General features: G+C 40.6%; 1 protein-coding gene across 1 annotated transcript in view; it reads left to right on the top strand.

Moving 5' to 3' along the window:
• The first annotated feature begins 1,858 nt into the window (after positions 1 to 1,858).
• Positions 1,859 to 18,979, top strand: part of akap12b (A kinase (PRKA) anchor protein 12b) — a 72,234-nt gene continuing 55,113 nt past the window's right edge. The window contains exon 1 of the mRNA XM_083562585.1: positions 1,859 to 2,330. Coding sequence (XP_083418711.1) covers positions 2,220 to 2,330 — 111 coding nt within the window. The 5' untranslated portion in view covers positions 1,859 to 2,219. The remainder of the gene's footprint in view (positions 2,331 to 18,979) is intronic.

Here is an 18,979-nt window from a genome sequence, read left to right as displayed (position 1 = left end):
AGATCCAAAGAAATTCAGAAACAAATGAGAAGGAAAGTAATTGAGATCTATCAGTGTGGAAAAGGTTATAAAACCATTTCTAAAGCTTTGGGACTCCAGTGAACCACAGTGAGAGCCATTATTAACAAATAGCAAAAACATGGAACAGTGGAGAACCTTCCCAGAATTACCCCAAGAGCACAGCGACGACTCATCCAAGAGATCACAAAAGACCCCACAACAACATCCAAAGAACTGCAGCCTCACTTGCCTCCATCCCACCTGGTCCTACATAAAGGTGCTGATAGATAGTATGGTTTGAGAACCTTTTTGTAGGACCAGGTGGGATTGAGCACCTTTATGTAGGAGCGGGTTTTATTGAGCACCTTTATTTAGGACCAGGTGGGATTGAGAACCTTTATGTAGGACCAGGTGGGATTCAGAACCTTTTTATTGGAGCAGGTGGGATTGAGCACCTTTCTGTAGGAGCAGGTGGGATTGAGAACCTTTATGTAGGACCAGGTGGGATTCAGAACCTTTTTATATGAGCAGATGGGATTGAGAACCTTTATGTAGGACCAGGTGGGATTGAGAACCTTTTATGTAGGACCAGGTGGGATTCAGAACATTTTTATAGGAGCAGGTGGGAGTGAGAACCTTTATGTAGGACCAGGTGGGATTGAGAACCTTTACGTAGGAGCAGGTGAGATTGAGCACCATTATGTAGGAGCAGGTGGGATTGAGCACCATTATGTAGGAGCAGGTGGGATTGAGCACCATTATGTAGGAGCAGGTGGGATTAATTAAGTTTTGAACCCTTTGGCAACTTGTCAGAATATATTATACAAATATTCATTTTGACTCATCAGTCCAGAGAACCTGCTGCTATTTTTTCTGATGATGGCACTGCTTTATCTGCCACCATGTCTACACTCCTCAACATTGCTTGTTTCTTTGAGCTTGAGGAGCACATCTTGAAACTCCTGACTGCTTTGAGATCTTTGCCTGGACGAGACCTTGCAGTAAAACTAGCTTGTGCTTTGTTGCTGTGCTCAGTGTTGCCATGGTGTAGAACCTGTGCAGAAAGAGCTTCATGACCACCTGCCTAATATTGTGTTGGTCTCCCTTTTGCTGCTCAAACAGGCGTGAACTTCTTCAGCAGTTTGAGCTTCAGGAGCTCGTCTGTTGGATCGGAGCACACGGACCAGCCTTCGCTCCTCAAGTTCATCAATGAGCCTCGGACGCCCACAAACCTGCCGCCGGTTCACCACTGTTCCTTCCTTGGAGCACTTTTGATAGACACTGACCACTGCAGACCAGGAACATCCCACAAGAGCTGGAGTTTTGGAGATGCTCCGACCCAGACGTCCAGACGTCTCAATTTGTAGCTCAAATCTTTACACTCGCACATTTTTCCTGCTTCTAACATCAACTTTGAGGACAAAATGTTCACTTGCTGCCTAATAAATGAATCCACCCACTAACAGATGCCATGATGAAGATCATCAGTGTCCTTCACTTCACCACTCATACTTTTCTAATGTAATAATGTTCTATATAATATATAAATACTGTATGTCTATACACTATCTTTACTATGGGGGTGATCAATCCCACCAGCTCCTAAGCAGACAAGAAGGCATCATGATCTTCAGGGAGGTTCTTCCACTGCGTATTATTATTCATCTTTCATTTTCCTCCTCCATCCCCTTAATCTTAATTTTAAAAGGAAACATCTCCAATTATCTGCTGAATAAAGGAATGGGAGAAATGGCGAGAAACAATACCCATAACTTCTTCCCCAAAACCGCAAACACTCGTGTACAGGACAGTGCGCATGAAGTGCGGCATCTTCAAAGATCTGCATACTGTATAGTGGTGTAGGTTTTAGGACTAAGCCTGGAGCTTGTGTGTGTGTGTGTGTGTGTGTGTGTGTGTGTGTGTGTGTGTGTGTGTGTGTGTGTGTGTGTGTGTGCGTGCTCCAGTTGTTATGTGTTGATGCTGCGAGGCGGGTCTGGAAGGGAGGAGGTGTCCTGAAAAAGGTGATTGCGGACACAGCCGACTTCATCTTTCTAGAAGCTGGTGAAGGACCTTCAGAGAGGCTCGTGCTTCTGCTCCTTGTGCCGCTGTAGGTGCTTCTGCTCTGTGATAACGACTTACCGTGGACGACTGGACCAGATCGTGACGGTTTTGTTTTGTCGGTTTGTTTTGGGTTTTTTTGTTTGTTTGGTTCCTCCGGGATGGGAGCGAGCACATCTGCGCAGCAGGACGCCCAGAGCGCCGAGGAGGAGCGAATCACCGACCCGACTGAGACCGGCGGCGGCGACACGGAAGACACTGAGGACGCCAAGGTGAGCGGCGTGGGGGGGGGGGGAATGCGTGTGCGATCCGCGTGTTCGTGCGTGTGTGCGTGCGTGTGTGTGTGTGTGTGTGTGTGTGCGCGCTCGGGCTCGGGCTCGGAGGAGATGCGCAGGTTGCGTCTGAAATGACTCTGCAATACACACACACATGCGCACACACACAGTCTGGGAAAGGGGGAAAAAAGATAAAAAGAGAAAGAAAAAGAAAGAAAAGACGTCACTAAACTGGAGCTTGTGACGTCACTGATGCGCTGCAGGAATAATATAAAAAAAATATATATATATATATATATATATATATATATATATATATATATATATATATATATATATATATATATATATATATAATTAGTTTATTTATTTATTTATTTTACTCTTTTTATTTACTTTTTTTTTTTTTATAGCTGACGCTATAAAAAGTGCATCAAGAAGGAAAGGGCGCGTATTAAGAGTGTATAAAGGTTTTCTTTATCCAGTTTGTAGCATCACTGATTTGTGTGTGTGTGTGTGTGTGTGTGTGTGTGTGTGTGTGTGTGTGTGTGTGTGTGTGTGTGAGAGAGAGAGAGAGAGAGAGAGAGAGAGAGAGAGAGAGAGAGCGCACGCTTTAAATATGTTTTCAATTAAATAAATAAAAAAAACTTTGATGAAGAACGTGTTAAAACAAACACAACCATGCATTATGTATCTATGTATCTATGTATCTATGTATCTATGTATCTATCTATCTATCTATCTATCTATCTATCTATCTATCTATCTATCTATCTATTGACTATTTCCCAACTTTGCCATTTTAAAAGAATTTTAAGCACTTTCTAAAACTGGTTTCTAATAAAAATAAAGCATTTTTAAATATGAAGTTTAATAATATGTATAATGTAATATGTTTCTTCGGGTCAGGTGTGTAAAAAAAATGTTTTAAATAAGAAATACAAATAAAGCGTACCATTTCCTAACTGTTAACATTGCGTTAGTTTGGATTTCTTTAATCCGTCCGTGCATATTGTGAAGTTTTTTTAATCATTTTTATATATCATTTATTTTATAGTATTTAGATAACTTAGTTTTAAAGAGTATTAAAGACAGTAACTGTTTGAAGTATATTGAGTAGCTAATAAGCCCCGCCCCTTTTTCTTTCCTACTCAATAGACCTATAAATAACCTCAAAGTCCAAGACTGCACTCATTCATTATGAAAAACACACACAAAAAAAAAAAGTATGTTTTTTGCAACCATATGTGTTTTTTCATCAAACTGATGAAATGGATGCGGTTGTATGAAATGTTCCCTTTGAACAAGAAGACCTGAACCTGTTCCAGCATGATGATGCCCCCGTGCACAAAACCAGATCCATAAATATCTGCGTTTCATGTGTTGGATTGGAAGATCTTCTGCTATAGATCTATAAACCCTATTGAACATATTTGGGATGAACGTGAACGCTTTCTGCACCCCAGGAATCCTCAATCACATCACTATCTGACTTCTCTAACACCGTTGTGGATTAATGAACCTTCATGTAATCTATTGCAACATCTTCCCAGAAGAGTGGAGCTTATTCGAAAAGCAAATGGGACTAATTGTGGAACGTGGGTTTTCGGAGCTGCACTATTATCCGAGCTGCTGTTACAGAAAACAAGTCAGGGATCGAGAATTGAGCGTTGGCGGTTGTGAAGGATGAGAAGTGTAACAGGAAATATGCTGCGTATTCAATCGCCTCCGCCTCCGATGTTGTCTCGCCGTCTACGTGTCTGTGTGCACATTCTTTCCTCGTTGTTTACGAGTTCTGCGCTTGGAATGTTTACGCAGTTTTCCAGCTCTGTGATACACCTGACTCGGCTATCAGATCGTTGGGAAAGCGATGTGTGACGTAAATGAGTGCGCTTGAAGAAAACTGCGACTGTGAGACAAAAAAAATGTGGGCAGTATTTCATAGTTATGCATCGTTTTTTTCCCCCAAAATTCTCGAAGCTGATTGGTCCGAAGTCATTTTTGAAGGTTTTTTTACTTGTGCTAATTTGAATGCACTCGTTCTTATATGTTATTGTTGAATACACAGATGATCTACAGGGCACACGGATTTACAAATGTTCCCCATTAGCATTTATGGAAGGAGTCTCCAGTGTCAGTGCTTCATAACAGTCAGGGGTGAAGCTTTAATATTGTGATTTTCCAGTGTGCTCGTGGAGATTTGTTCTCGTTCAGCTGGTCAGATACTGATGTATGATGAGATGTGGAGTGACGGAGTGCCGTCAGTTTTCACATTCGACTCAAAGGTGTCCAATAGTGTTCAATATCTCTAAAAAGGGAGATCTTCCACACACTTCTGTTCTATATAAACCAGATCTGCAAGGAGCTCACTTTGTGCACAGGGGCATCGCCATGCTGGAACAGGTTTTGGGTTTCCAGGTTCAAGTGAATACCAGCTTTTATTACACCACATCTAAAGACGTCTTGTACAATTGAGTACCTCCAGATTTGTGGTACAGTTTGGAAAAGAACCACATATAGCAGGAAAGGTCAGGTGTCCCAATACTTTTGGCGACACAGTGTATGTCTAGTCATGTGACATGCCAGGGCTGATGGATATTTCAAGGCCGTAATCCTGGCAATTATAGATGCAGTAATATCTTCTCACTGTTTTAATGCTATAATATCATACAGATATACTCTATAAATAAATCCATATGTGAACTGGAAATGCAGCGTCTGGGAAAAACATTCTCCACTCGGAGAATCAGGAATCCCGTCGGGAGCTACAGCAGGCTATATTCGGCGTGGTGCGTTAAAAAAAACGCAGCTCATGGTGTTTCTAGACATCAGCGTAAATAAGCAGGTGATTTGTGCAAACCGCAAAACCTGCACTAAAGTGCATAGTGTAAGTGATAAGTCGTGTGGAGGAAGAAAGGTGCAAGGCCTCAGACCTCGCCGTGGATTATCACCCCACACCATGGTCACCTCCCACCGTTGAGGAGTTCAAGCTGTTATTAATGTTTGCACAGCAAAGCTGACTGAATGGATCAAATGATGGTTAATTTTTCATGACTTATTGTATATACGACTCATTAACGCTAGACGTCTGTTGCTCCAAATCACCCCTAGAGATGATGCGTGGTAGTGCGTCTCAACTAACAATGAAGCTGTTGGAGTTAACTCCTGGTGCTGTTTTTTCCATTCTATTGGACATTTTTCTCGTTTTCTTCTTCAGTTCGTCTCCAAATTCAATCTTCTGCCTCAAGCCGTTCCACCACACGCAAAACTCCTCCATGGAGCTCATTAGGAAATGACCATAATGGATGTTATTGTGGTTACAGGTGTTAATAAGCAGCACAATCATTCAGAACGTTGAAACAAACTGCGTCTTCCACATTCTCACAAAAGTTTGTGGACACCTGAGCATTTGTATCTTTTTAAACATCCCACATTAAGTTCCACTCTTCTGTGAAGATGTTCCACCTGATTTTGTGGAGATTTGGGAGATTCATTCAGCCGCAACGGTGTTAGTAAAGTCAGGCACACTTCCGATGAATGGAAAGAAGATCTTCATGAAGCTGGATTTGTGCATTGTCATGCAGGAACAGGTTTAGATCTTGTAGTTCGAATGAAGGGAAAATGTCTCACACATATATATCTTCTTCTTCTTTCGGCTGCTCCCATTAGGGGTCGCCACAGCGGATCATCCGTCTCCATACCACCCTGTCCTCTATATCTGCCTCTTTTACACCAACTACCTGCATGTCTTCCCTCACCACATCCATGAACCTCCTCCTTGGCCTTCCTCTTTTCCTCCTACCTGGTGGCTCCATCTTCAGCATTTTTCTACCAATATAATTCATGTCCCTTCTCTGCACATGTCCAAACCATCTCAATCTCGCCTCCCTCACCTTGTCACCAAAACATCCTACATGTGCTGTCCCTCTAATAAACTCATTTCTAATCTTGTCCATCCTCGTCACTCCCAACGAAAACCTCAACATCTTCAGCTCTGCTACCTCCAGCTCCACCTCCTGTCTTTTACTCAATGCCACTGTCTCTAATCCATACAACATCGCAGGTCTCACCACAGTCCTATAAACTTTCCCTTTCATTCTTGCAGATACTCTTCTATCACAAATCACTCCTGTCACTCTTCTCCACCCACTCCACCCTGCCTGCACTCTTTTCTTTACTTCCCTAACACACTCTCCATTACTTTGCACTGTTGACCCCAGGTACCTGAACTCCTCCACCTTCTCCACCTCTTCTCCCTGCAACCGCATCACTCCACTGCCCTCCCTCTCATTCACACACATGTACTCTGTCTTACTCCTACTGACTTTCATTCCCCTTCTCTCCAGCGCATATCTCCACCTCTCCAGGCTCTTCTCAACCTGCTCTCTACTCTCACCACAAATCACAATATCATCTGCAAACATCATAGTCCAGGGAGACTCCTGTCTGACCTCGTCCGTCAACCTGTCCATCACCACTGCAAACAGGAAAGGGCTCAGGGCCGATCCTTGATGCAGTCCAACCTTCACCCTGAACCAGTCTGTCGTACCTACTGCACACTTTACTGCCGTCACACTGTCCTCATACATGTCCTGCACCACCCTCACATACTTCTCTGACACACCTGACTTCCTCATACAATACCACAACTCCTCTCTCGGCACCCTGTCGTACGCTTTCTCTAAATCCACAAATACACAATGCAGCTCCTTCTGTCCTTCTCTATACTTCTCCATCAACATCCTTAAAGCAAATAAGGCATCTGTGGTGCTCTTCCTCGGCATGAAACCATACTGTTGCTCACAGATGGTCACTTCTTCTCTCAACCTGGCTTCCACTACTCTTTCCCATAACTTCATGGTGTGACTGATCAACTTAATTCCCCTGTAGTTACTGCAGGTCTGCACATCTCCCTTATGCTTAAAGATCGGTACCAGCACACTCCTTCTCCATTCCTTAGGCATCCTCTCCCCTTCCAGAATCCTGTTAAACAATCTGGTTAAAAACTCCACTGCCATCTCTCCTAAACATCTCCACGCTTCTACCGGTATGTCATCTGGTTCAACCGACTTTCCATTCTTTATCCTCTTAATCGCTGCTCTCACTTCCTCCTTACTAATCCTATCTACATCCTGCTTCACCAACTCCACATCCTCCAACCTTCTCTCTCTCTGATTTTCCTCATTCATCAGCTGCTCAAAATACTCCCTCCATCTTCTCAACACACTCCCCTCACTAGTCAACACATTTCCCTCTCCATCCTTTATTGCTCTAACTTGCAGTACATCCTTCCCAGCTCGATCCCTCTGCTTGGCCAATCGGTATTAATCCTTTTCTCCTTCCTTAGTGTCCAACCTCTTATACAGTTCCTCATATGCCTTTTCCTTGGCTTTCGCCACATCCCTTTTAACCTGCTGCCGCATCTCCTTGTACTCCTGCCTACTTTTCTCATCACTCTGTCGATCCCACTTCTGTTTTGCCAACCTCTTTCCCCTAATGCTCTCCTGCACTTCCTCATTCCACCACCACGTCTCCTTGTCTTGCTTTCTATTTCCAGATGTCACACCAAGTACTTTTCTAGCTGCCTCCCTCATCACTCCTGCAGTAGTTGCCCAATCATCCGGCACCTCTTCACCACCACCGAGCCCCTGTCTGACCTCTTCCCTGAACCTCACACTACACTCTTCCTCCTTCAGTTTCCACCATCTTATTCTTCTTTCAAACCTTACTTTCCTCCTCTTCTTCTTCGCCTCCAAAACCATCCTACAGACCACCATCCGATGCTGTCTAGCTACACTGTCCCCCACCAACACCTTACAGTCTCCAATCTCCTTCAGGTTGCATCTCCTACACAGAAGATAATCCACCTGTGTGCACCTTCCTCCACTCTTATACGTCACCCTATGATCCTCCTTCTTCTTAAAATACGTGTTCAACACTGCCATTTCCATCCTTTTAGCAAAATCTACCACCATCTGCCCTTCCACATTCCTCTCCTTAAAACCATACCTACCCATCACCTCCTCATCACCTCTGTTCCCTTCACCTACATGCCCATTAAAGTCTGCCCCAATCACCAATCGTTCTTTCCTAGGTACACCATCTACCACTTCATCTAATTCACTCCAGAATCTTTCTTTCTCCTCCATCTCACAGCCAACTTGTGGAGCATAGGCACTGATGACATTTATCATCATCCCTTCAACTTCCACCTTCACGATCATCACCCTATCAGAAACTCTCTTCACCTCCACTACACTCTTACTGTACGCTTCCTTCAGAATCACCCCTACACCATTTCTCTTCCCATCCACACCATGATAAAACAGTTTAAACCCACCTCCAATGTTCCTGGCCTTACTCCCTTTCCACTTGGTCTCCTGAACACACAACACATCTACCTTTCTCCTCTCCATCATATCAGCTATCTCTCTCCCTTTACCCGTCATAGTACCAACATTTAAAGTACCAACCCGAACCTCTACTCTCCTACACTGCTCCTTTTCCTGCCGTCTCTGTAGACGCCTTCCTCCTCTCCTTCTCCTCCTTCGGCCAACAGTAGCCCAATTTCCACCGGTACCCTGTCGGCTAACGTTACCTGTGGCGGTCGTTGTTAACCCGGGCCTCGACCGATCCGGTATGAAATTCTCATTTGTGATCCGCATATTTGATTTGGCACATGTTTTACGCTGGATGCCCTTCCTAACGCAACCCTCCCCATTTACCCGGGCTTGGGACCGGCACTAAGAGTACACTGGCTTGTGCCCCCCTAATGGCTGGGTTGTCTCACACATATATATAAAATCCCATAATAATTGTGAAGAAATGCCTGAAACAAAAGGAACATGACCATTATTTTTGTAAAAAGCCATTCGGTCTGGTATTTTACATCCTTTTCATCTGTGCATGTTCCTGTCACATCGTTCAGCTCACTCCAGTGTTTATTTATTAATACTCATAATGGCTTCTTCTCAGATAATGGATCGTTCATGTTGCCAGCAGGGTCAGGCCCGGCTTTCCATTTCCACTATAATCGTTCATTATTAAGCACACAGATGTTTAAAATTTCTCGATTATAAACTCGTTTCTCTTTCTCTCCTTTTCATGTCGCGCTCTTAACCCCTCTCCAGCTTCTCTTCGCCTCTGAGGCCCTCTCAGATATTTCGTTGGGGGCTTTTTTAAAGGGGCAACATCTTTATTTTTTCTGCAATGCTGTGGTTTTTTGCTATCGGAATGTCAGATATGAGCGTTTTCAGAAAGGCTGAAGGAGGTATTGTGGTCAAATGTGGTGGCTGTACGTTAAAAAAAATAAACGGTAACTTCCAGAAAGGGTTTTTTTTTTCTGGTTTATTCATTTCGAGATACATGAGAGAAGAAATATTTATATCTGATATAAAGTAAGTCATCGGAGGAACTCATGTTTTTATAAAAAAAGAAATAAATGTAATCTGGTTTGTGATAGAAGAGGAATAAAACACTTACATGTTATAGAAAACGATATTATACATGATTTAACATGAGCTTGAGGATATTTCGATTTATGTATATGTTTAATAGATTGTAAATTGGACCCCAGTATCAGAGGAGCACTTGGAAAATAATTCCAATTTGTTGTAGTCATGGTAACAGTAATCCTCACCCCACCTTTTGTCACTGATAATAGTTTCTTTGGTAAAATCATAAGTTAGTCCAGAAACTGTATACACATTATACAGACAAAAGTATTGGGACACCTGACTTTTCCACCCATATGTGCTTTTTTCCCCAAATGTTGAAGGCACACAATTGTGTTGGACGTCTTTGGATGCAGTAGCATGAAATTTTTCCCTTGAATTGAACTAGAAGACCACAAAGCCAGCTCCACGGAGATATGCTTTACATGGGATGGAGTGGAAGATCGTTAGTGGTCTGAACACCTTTGTGATGAATGACTGCACTTCAGGTCTCCTCACCTCACCTCCATCAGTATCTGACTTTACTTACACTTTAATGGCTGAATAAAATCTCACACAAATCTCCACACAAATCTAGTGGAACATCTTCCCAGAATAGTGGAGTTTATTATTAGGGCAAATGAAGATGCGTATAACAAATTAATGGTGAGGTGTCCACAAACCTTTGGCCATATAGCTGTGTATGAGGGGCCTGACAGCCATTAGACAAGCCAACCTTTCAGCTGTGTGTGTGTGTGTGTGTGTGTGTGTGTGTGTGTGTGTGTGTGTGTGTGTGTGTGTGTGTGAGAGCGAGTGATATTAGTTCATGTTTGTGTGAGGCGAGATGGTCGATAAACTCTCTCTCTCTTATTCTTCTCTCTCTCTCTCTCTCTCTCTCTCTCTCTCTCTCTCTCTCTCTCTCTCTCTCTCTTATTCTCTATTTCTTTCTCTCTCTCTCTCTCTCTCTCTCTCTCTCTCTCTCTCTCTCTCTCTCTCTCTCTGTTATTCTCTATTTCTTTCTCTCGTTCTCTCTCTCTCTCTCTCTCTCTCTCTCTCTCTCTCTCTCTCTCTCTCTCTTTCAATCACAAGCAATAAAAAATCAGCTAGAGAATAAAAACAAGGGTCCAGCGTACGAGTTCTGGATCTGCTGTTTTCTGCCTTTATTAAATTCCTTATGGATCTCTCTCTCTTTCTCTCTCTCTCTTTTCCGCTAAATAATTTAATATTTGCTAATGGCTGGTTATTAAGACCTTTATCTGATCCAGGAGTTATGGCGCACGTTGTGAAGGCGTATTTATGTAAGGTTATAGTGGAGGAACTGCATGAGGCGATCGTATACGGAGGTGTAATGAGAGACGGATGGTGTGGAAGAGTAAGCAATCAGATAAGGGTCATAAAGGATGGGAGGGGAGGATAGGACGAGAGAGAGAGAGAGAGAGAAAGAGAGAAAGAGAGAGGAATACAGAGAGCCCATTGAGGATGGGCCAGACGGACAACCCCTAAGGCTCTGGGGCGCTGTATGTGCAACGGCCCAAATCGAGAGCGAGAGAGATCAAATACAGGGCGACGGGAAAGCGAAAGAAAGAGTGAATGATAGAGGGGGAGAGTGAAAGGGTGAGGAGAGAGAGATAGGCTTTGTTTTTGCTGTTCCTCTATGCATGAACTGAGTGAGTTACAGTTATCCAGATTTTCCATCTAATATCGCTCAGGTCGTGTATAGAGTGGAGCTTGAAAGTTTTGTGAATCAGGATTTTACTGTATTGGATGTCCAAACTATACGGACGAAAGTATTGGGACACCTGATTTTCATAGCCATATGTAGTTACTGTTAACTACAAACTTGGAGGAATATAGTTGTAGAGGATGTATTTGGGGTAGCAATGAATTTTCCTCTTCGCTTGAACTGGGAAACCCAAACCTGTTCCAGCATGGCAATGCTCCTGTGCACAAAGCTAGCTCCATTGAGATCTACTTTTCAAATGGAATGAAGAGGAAGATATTCAGTGGCCTGCTGTAGATCTATTGACCACCTTTTGGATGAATGTGAATGCTGACTGTACCTCAGACTTCCTCACTTAACCTACATTGAAAGTCTAGTAAAACATCTCCCCAGAAGGTGTCCACAAACATTTAGCCATATAGCGTAATATACGATCCCTCGCTCTGAACAGCGTTACTTCGATCCCATTTGAAGTGCGCGAAGCGTGTGTGATTACAAGTGATTACAAGTGTTTATATCGAAGGACACAGACGTTTCTCTCCCATCTGTCAGTCCTGGAGGATTTGTCTAAATAAGAGCTAGATGAAGAGCAGACGTTACATCCGTCCCGAAGGACTGATTATATTTAAGTCCTCTGGTGGCTGGAGAAATATTTAAGAACTCAAAAGGAGGAGATTCCTTAAAAGGCTATTTGTGAGAAACAATAGGTTTACTGGTTTAGACACACCTAATACGCCATGACTGAGGAGCTGTGGGTTCGTGCACAAAACATCCAGGACACTTGAAAATAAATAAATAAATAAAATAAAAATCTCACTGCAGTAGGTTTGTTGTCACATTGGCTAATATATGCTAGCTAATGCATTGCTAATATCATATAAACATAGGAGAGATTATTGAATAGTGAAGCAGCTAGCTAGCAAAAATGACAACTGGCTAGTCAGCTAGCTAGCTAACTAAAAAAAACATATACACATGTTGAATATGGATTAGCATACCGTTTTGTTGATAAAGCAGATGTTCCTGAACTTGGCTTATCACTTTACGGTATGTTTTTCTGAAATGTAGTGACGATAAAAAGCTTCCAAACATGAAAATACTCTCGAGGTACACATGCTTTCGAAGGTATACTTGTGAATGTTTAAGTAAAAATGATTGTTTCTACAAATCCAGCAATTTTTCTATTTGATTTCAATGCTAGCTACATGTCACACACGGAGACAGAAGCAAGCTACACTATACAGGCAAAAGTATTGGGACGCAATGCAAGTATTGCTGACGCACAAAGTTGAAGGCACGCCGATGTATCAGACGTCTTAGGATGCAGAAGCATGACATTTTCCCCTCACTTCAACCAGGAGACCCGAACCTGTTTCAGCACGAACTGATCTTCATTATGATATGCTTTACATGCATTGGAGTGGAAGATCTTGAATGACCTTCTATAGAGCTCTGACCTCAAACCTGTTGAACACCTTTTGGATGAATGCGATCACTGACTGCACTCCAGGAATCCTCCTCACATCACTTGAGCTGGCTCTAAGGAGCTGTCTTTACCTACAATCTTGTGGCTGATGAGCACAGATCTCCACCAAATTTAGAGGAACATCCTCCCAGAAGAGTGGAGCTTATTGTAACAGCAAATTCAAAAAGCACGCATGAAACTTTTCTCCATATAGTGTATCTGGGTGTTATTAGCTTGGCAAGTTTGAAGGTCTAGTTCAAAAAGATCGGGTTTGGCATTCGTTCTTATTTTTGTTTTTGCAAACGTAGTTGTCCGTGTTGAATAACGTAAATGTAGCCGTAAAATACCTCAGTAACATAAAAGCTGTTCTGCAGGGTTAAACCAATATGAATCGCATTTCTTGTGTGTAATACAGAGGGCAAGTGTGTTCCTGTTTTAATATCAGCTCATCACTGTTTCCTTTTTCGCTCCATGTTGTTTCCTTGTTCAGCAAGTGGCCACTTGTTTAGTGTAGATGTTACAATCAGTGTTGTGCTAGTTACTAAGAAATAGTAACTAGTTACAGTTACTCGTTACTTCATTCAAAAAGTTACTTAGTTACTTTGTTGATTACTTACACCAAAAAGTAATACTTTTTATTACTTTTTTAAAGAACCTTCTTTAATATACCCATTAATGCCCTTTTATGCGTTATGGTCTACAAACACAAAACTGACTTAAACACAAAGTAATTTTTAAACACTATTTTATTAAAGTCAGACCAACACACACTGAATATATCACAAGGATTTCTGAAATAAATAACAATACATGCTGAATAATATATTCACAATCAAAAACTAAAGTGGCTTCTGCATCATAAAAGCTGTTGTGTTGAGCTCTTAAACATGTTCCTTTCACAGCTGAAGTATGAAAACTATCAACAATGTAGAACAGAACACCGGGTTAGCTTCTAGCTTCTAGCTTCTAGAGGCGTGGAGTTTCTGGAGGAGCTTCGACAGATTGGAGTTGCTGTTTATCGCAGTAGATACGACCTTCGAACCAGAAAGACACAGTTTACATTTGAATAAAAAGTTTTTATACCCAACTAAAGTAAAATAATGAGCATATTTCCACTTTGAGAAACTCGTCTTGCTCTCGCCTCGACTCGCCATTACTGCTGCACAGACCTGACTAAACGGAGACACGCCCACAGTGCGTCTTCTTCGTGTTTACAGTGGTTCATCCACCAATCCTACAATGTGTCTCTGCTGTAAACAGGTTAGACTGTAGGCTACACTTCAGCCCAAATTAACGGGTAACGGTAAAGGAGTTACTTTATTTAAAAAGTAATGCGTTACAGTATTAGTTACTGTCAAAAGTAACTGCATTACTGTAACGCGTTACTGCCCAACACTGGTTATGACGAGCGGTAGAATGTTCTAAACATGGATAAATTCCACTTACAATTAAAGAATGTGTCCTGAAATGCTTTATTCTGCTTTGACACCAGGCTCAGTGTTAATACCCGATTATGATTGGCTGAAAGGAGGTCAGGTGTGAGTTCAGAACACACGGTTTGTGTTTGTCAGTTGACTCAGGGTTCTAAATGAATGCACAGTAACCTCCAGGTCCAGTTCCATCCAGAGTCAGACAGCTATTGTAGATTTTTTAATGACCTTACTGAGCTCCGTGGAGGGGTTTTGCATGTGGTGGAACTGATATGGTGAATACGGTGTTTTTGATAAGCTGCTCGAGGCACAAGATGAATTTTGAGACGAACCGGACACACCATGAGTTCAACTTCAACAACTTCATTATTAGTACAGATGAACATTAATCACTATTTCTCTCTCTCTCTAATACCTCATTTTTAAACCTCATGTAAATAAATGTAATCTGATGGCACTACTTTATCTGGGGAACAAAATAGGTAATAAAAATTTATCGTTTTTTTTTTTAGCAATTCAGTCTGTTTTGCTCTGCAAACATCAATGAGATCTTTGACTTGTCAATGCTGGGAAGTGATCATGGTATATTATGATAATGCATAGCTAGTCAAATTCTATCCATATAAAAATGTTCAATGTAATGAAACATAAAACAGTTAGTTACTTGTATCACGTAGGTTATAGCAGCTATAAACAGTTTTATCCTCAACAGCCTAGACAGTCTAGTTGAGTATATAGTAACGTTTTAGGACGTATTATGACGTAAAAACGAATATGAACCTGAGGTAAATGTAACATTATACGTCATAAGGAAATAAAGAGCAACCAGGACAACCAGGAGAGCATGGAATCTGCTTGTGGATGACTCAGTCGAGTGGTTGTAGAGATACGTGTGTGCTTCTAAGACAACAGCATGACCCTGATACAGCATCAGCAACTATCTGGAGGATTGTATGGCGTGATAGGATACGCTGGAAATGTGGGCCGTTATCTGAGGATCAGTGGCTGAACGATGTTGTTTGGTGGAATGCACCAGCCTCCACGCTCAGGAACAGGTCATTGTGGTATAAGTGTGATAAAAGTCACAACAGAAAACAGTTTGCATTTGGTTCCATATTGACAGGAAGCTTGATTAATCAGTGCACTCAAGACGTATTCAGACCCCTTTATTTATTTGACAATAAAATCATCTCATGTGTTTCTACACGTTTATCAGAGTCCGTCAATGGCTAATTCAATTGTTTGGAAGTGATTTGAAAGGGCTATATGAGGAATCTTAAAGCAAATACCAAGCCATGAGAAGGTCAAAGGAACTTGCCGAAGAGCTAAGAGATGAGATTGTGTCTTTGAGGCACAAATCTGGGGAAGGTTAGAGCACTGTGACCTCCATAATTTTTCAATAGAAGAATCTGCACTCTTCTTGGAGAGAATCGAGCAATCACACGAGAAGGGCTTTGGTAAGAAAGTCGAACAAGAACCCGATGGTCACTCTGGTTGAACATTTGTAGATCTCAAGATGGAAAATAAACTTCCAGAAGTACAACCATCATGGACCATTAATCTGAGCTTTATAGCAAAGATGTAAGGCTTCCCTCAGAGCAAGACATGAAATTCTACTTGGAATTATAATTGTTTTGTCCAAACAGTTGAATTTTTTATGGTGGGCTTTGATCCAAGTGGAGCCCAATTTCAAGTGTCATAGCAAAGGATCAGATTACCTAAATCACTGTGATATTTCAGGTTGTGTTTTTTAGCACAAATCTGGTTTTGGTGTGTGGAGTGTAAATTGATGCTTAAAGCTACAAAATAAGAGAGGATCCACTGAAAGGAACATCTGTTATTGCAGTGCTGAAGAGAGTGGTGTGAATAACGAGTCTGTGCTATTTTTAGCAGCGTCATCAACACGTCTAAACGATGATCAAGCGGTTTTCTATGCAGGTCTCAGGTGCCCAGTTGTCGAACTTGGTTTGTTGAGATATTCTCTGGTTTTGATTTAAGGTCCAGTCTCATTACTGATGCACAATGTGGACAAAAAGATTATTATTGTAAATTTAATGTAAAAAAGAGATCAAGGTCATTAAGAACATTTGTATAAGGAATTGTTTTTGAAGTAATAATTATTTAGTACTGATTTGTTCTTGAGGTAATAGTTAATCAGTACTGATTTGTTCTTGAAGTAATAATGATTCAGTCCTGATTTGTTCCTGAGGTAAATAATGATTCAGTACTGATTTGTTTGTGAGGTAATAATGATTCAGTACTGATTAGTTTTTGAAGTAATAATGATTCAGTACTGATTTGTTACTGAGGTAATAATGATTCAGTACTGATTTGTTTTTGAAGTAATAATGATTCAGTACTGATTTGTTACTGAGGTAATAATGATTCATTACTGATTAGTTACTGAGGTAATAATGATTCAGTACTGATTAGTTTTTGAAGTAATAATGATTCAGTACTGATTTGTTACTGAGGTAATAATGATTCATTACTGATTTGTTACTGAGGTAATAATGATTCATTACTGATTTGTTACTGAAGTAATAATGATTCAGTACTGATTTGTTACTGAGGTAATAATGATTCAGTACTGATTTGTTTTTGAAGTAATTATGTTTCAGTACTGATTTGTTACTGAGGTAATAATGATTCATTACTGATTAGTTACTGAGGTAAAAATGATTCAGTACTGATTAGTTTTTGAAGTAATAATGATTCAGTACTGATTTGTTACTGAGGTAATAATGATTCATTACTGATTTGTTACTGAGGTAATAATGATTCATTACTGATTTGTTACTGAAGTAATAATGATTCAGTACTGATTTGTTACTGAGGTATTAATGATTCAGTACTGATTTGTTTTTAAAGTAATAATGATTCAGTACTGATTTGTTACTGAGGTAATAATGATTCAGTACTGATTAGTTTTTGAAATAATAATGATTCAGTACTGATTTGTTACTGAGGTAATAATGATTCATTACTGATTTGTTCCTGAGGTAAATAATGATTCAGTACTGATTTGTTACTGAGGTAATAATGATTATGTACTGATTTGTTTTTGAAGTAATAATGATTCAGTACTGATTTGTTACTGAGGTATAAATTAGGCAGTACTGATCAAATCAAATCAAATCAAATCAAATCAAATTTTATTTGTCACATACACATACATACAGGGTACGACGTGCAGTGAAATGCTTTTTATGACTGCCTGGCATGAGGGAATAAAATGGGGTGAAAAAAATAAAACAAATAAAAAGAAGGCAGATAAATAAGTATAAAAACTATATAAAAATAGGAATATATAAAGAATATATAAAGATATATACACAAAAAATGCTTATCGTAGTATTGATTTGTTCCTGGGGTAATAATAATTCAGTACTGATTTGAGAAATCCTTTTTCTGTGAGATTTCTTAAAAAATCTGCTCATGGATCCTGAATATGATCTAAATTTGAATTTCATGTTTTTTTAACCCTAAAGGCTCAGAGCATTTATCTTTTTTATTTTTATTTTTCACAAAAAAACATTAAAGCCCTTACTGTATTTGCCTTGAATCGTGTGAGGAACATGAGATAATCTGATATACTGTAAACCCAATGACTCAGATTTACCCACTTCCAGCTGGGAGGCACTTTAAATAATTCATTTAGCTGAAGAAATGGAGTGACTCCCTCAGAGACCTGATGAAGGAGTGAAGAGATAAAATAATCGAAAATCAGAAAGGTTCCCGTATCTCAAAATATTTGTAATTGTGTTCTATGGACAAAAGACAAAAGCATTTTTCTGATCATCCCATTCTAGATTCAGTCCCCATTTGCTCTTATAATAACCTCCACTCTTCTGTGAAGATGTTGTGAAGATTGTTGTGAAGATTTATGGAGGTTTATTCAGCCACAAGGGTGGCTGATGTAAGTGAGGTAAGGAGGCCTGGGGTGCAGTCAGCAGTCACATTAATCCCAAAGGTGTTCAATAGGTTCATTAGCTTCATATTGGGCCACTCAAGAGCCTCCACTGTGAACCATGTGTACAGGGGCAGTATGCAATTGTGTGCCTCCATGTTTTTTTGTTTTTTTTAACAATTTGAAGAAGAGAAGTGTAGATGAATCAGATTTCAGGACGTCTAATAAATTGGCTTTACATTTTTTATTCATTTAATTTGCTCCAGCCTGTAATTAGCACTGATATTACTTTTATTTTCCTTTTGACAATACGTTAATACTGATTTAGATTGTAGATGTAGATTGCAATCTTGCATCCAACAATGTTAAAAAACCAGATCAAAATAAAAGATCCACTTTAGTTTTATAACCACAATGACTAAAAGACTGTAGAAAGATCATTACTCATAATCTTACATTCCAGTGCTCATGTTAGTTCTCACTCTCCAGTGTTCTGTAGTGTTTAAAGTCTATAATCACACTCTTGATGTCACCCAAATGAGGATGGGTTCCCCTTTTGAGTCTGTTGTGTTTGGGGGGAAGAAAGATTTTGTTTTCTCGTTATCCATTTTTTTTCATCAAGGCCTTTTCCAACGGAGTTTGTGATACTTCAATCCAGTGCCAGCCCATCCCCCTTCCTTTTCTCTTC

This window comes from Silurus aristotelis (genome assembly GCF_946808225.1).
Source record: "Silurus aristotelis genome assembly, chromosome: 15".
NCBI lineage: Eukaryota > Metazoa > Chordata > Actinopteri > Siluriformes > Siluridae > Silurus > Silurus aristotelis.
Note: the sequence above shows the minus strand (reverse complement) of the source record. Positions and strands in the feature narration are given on the sequence as shown.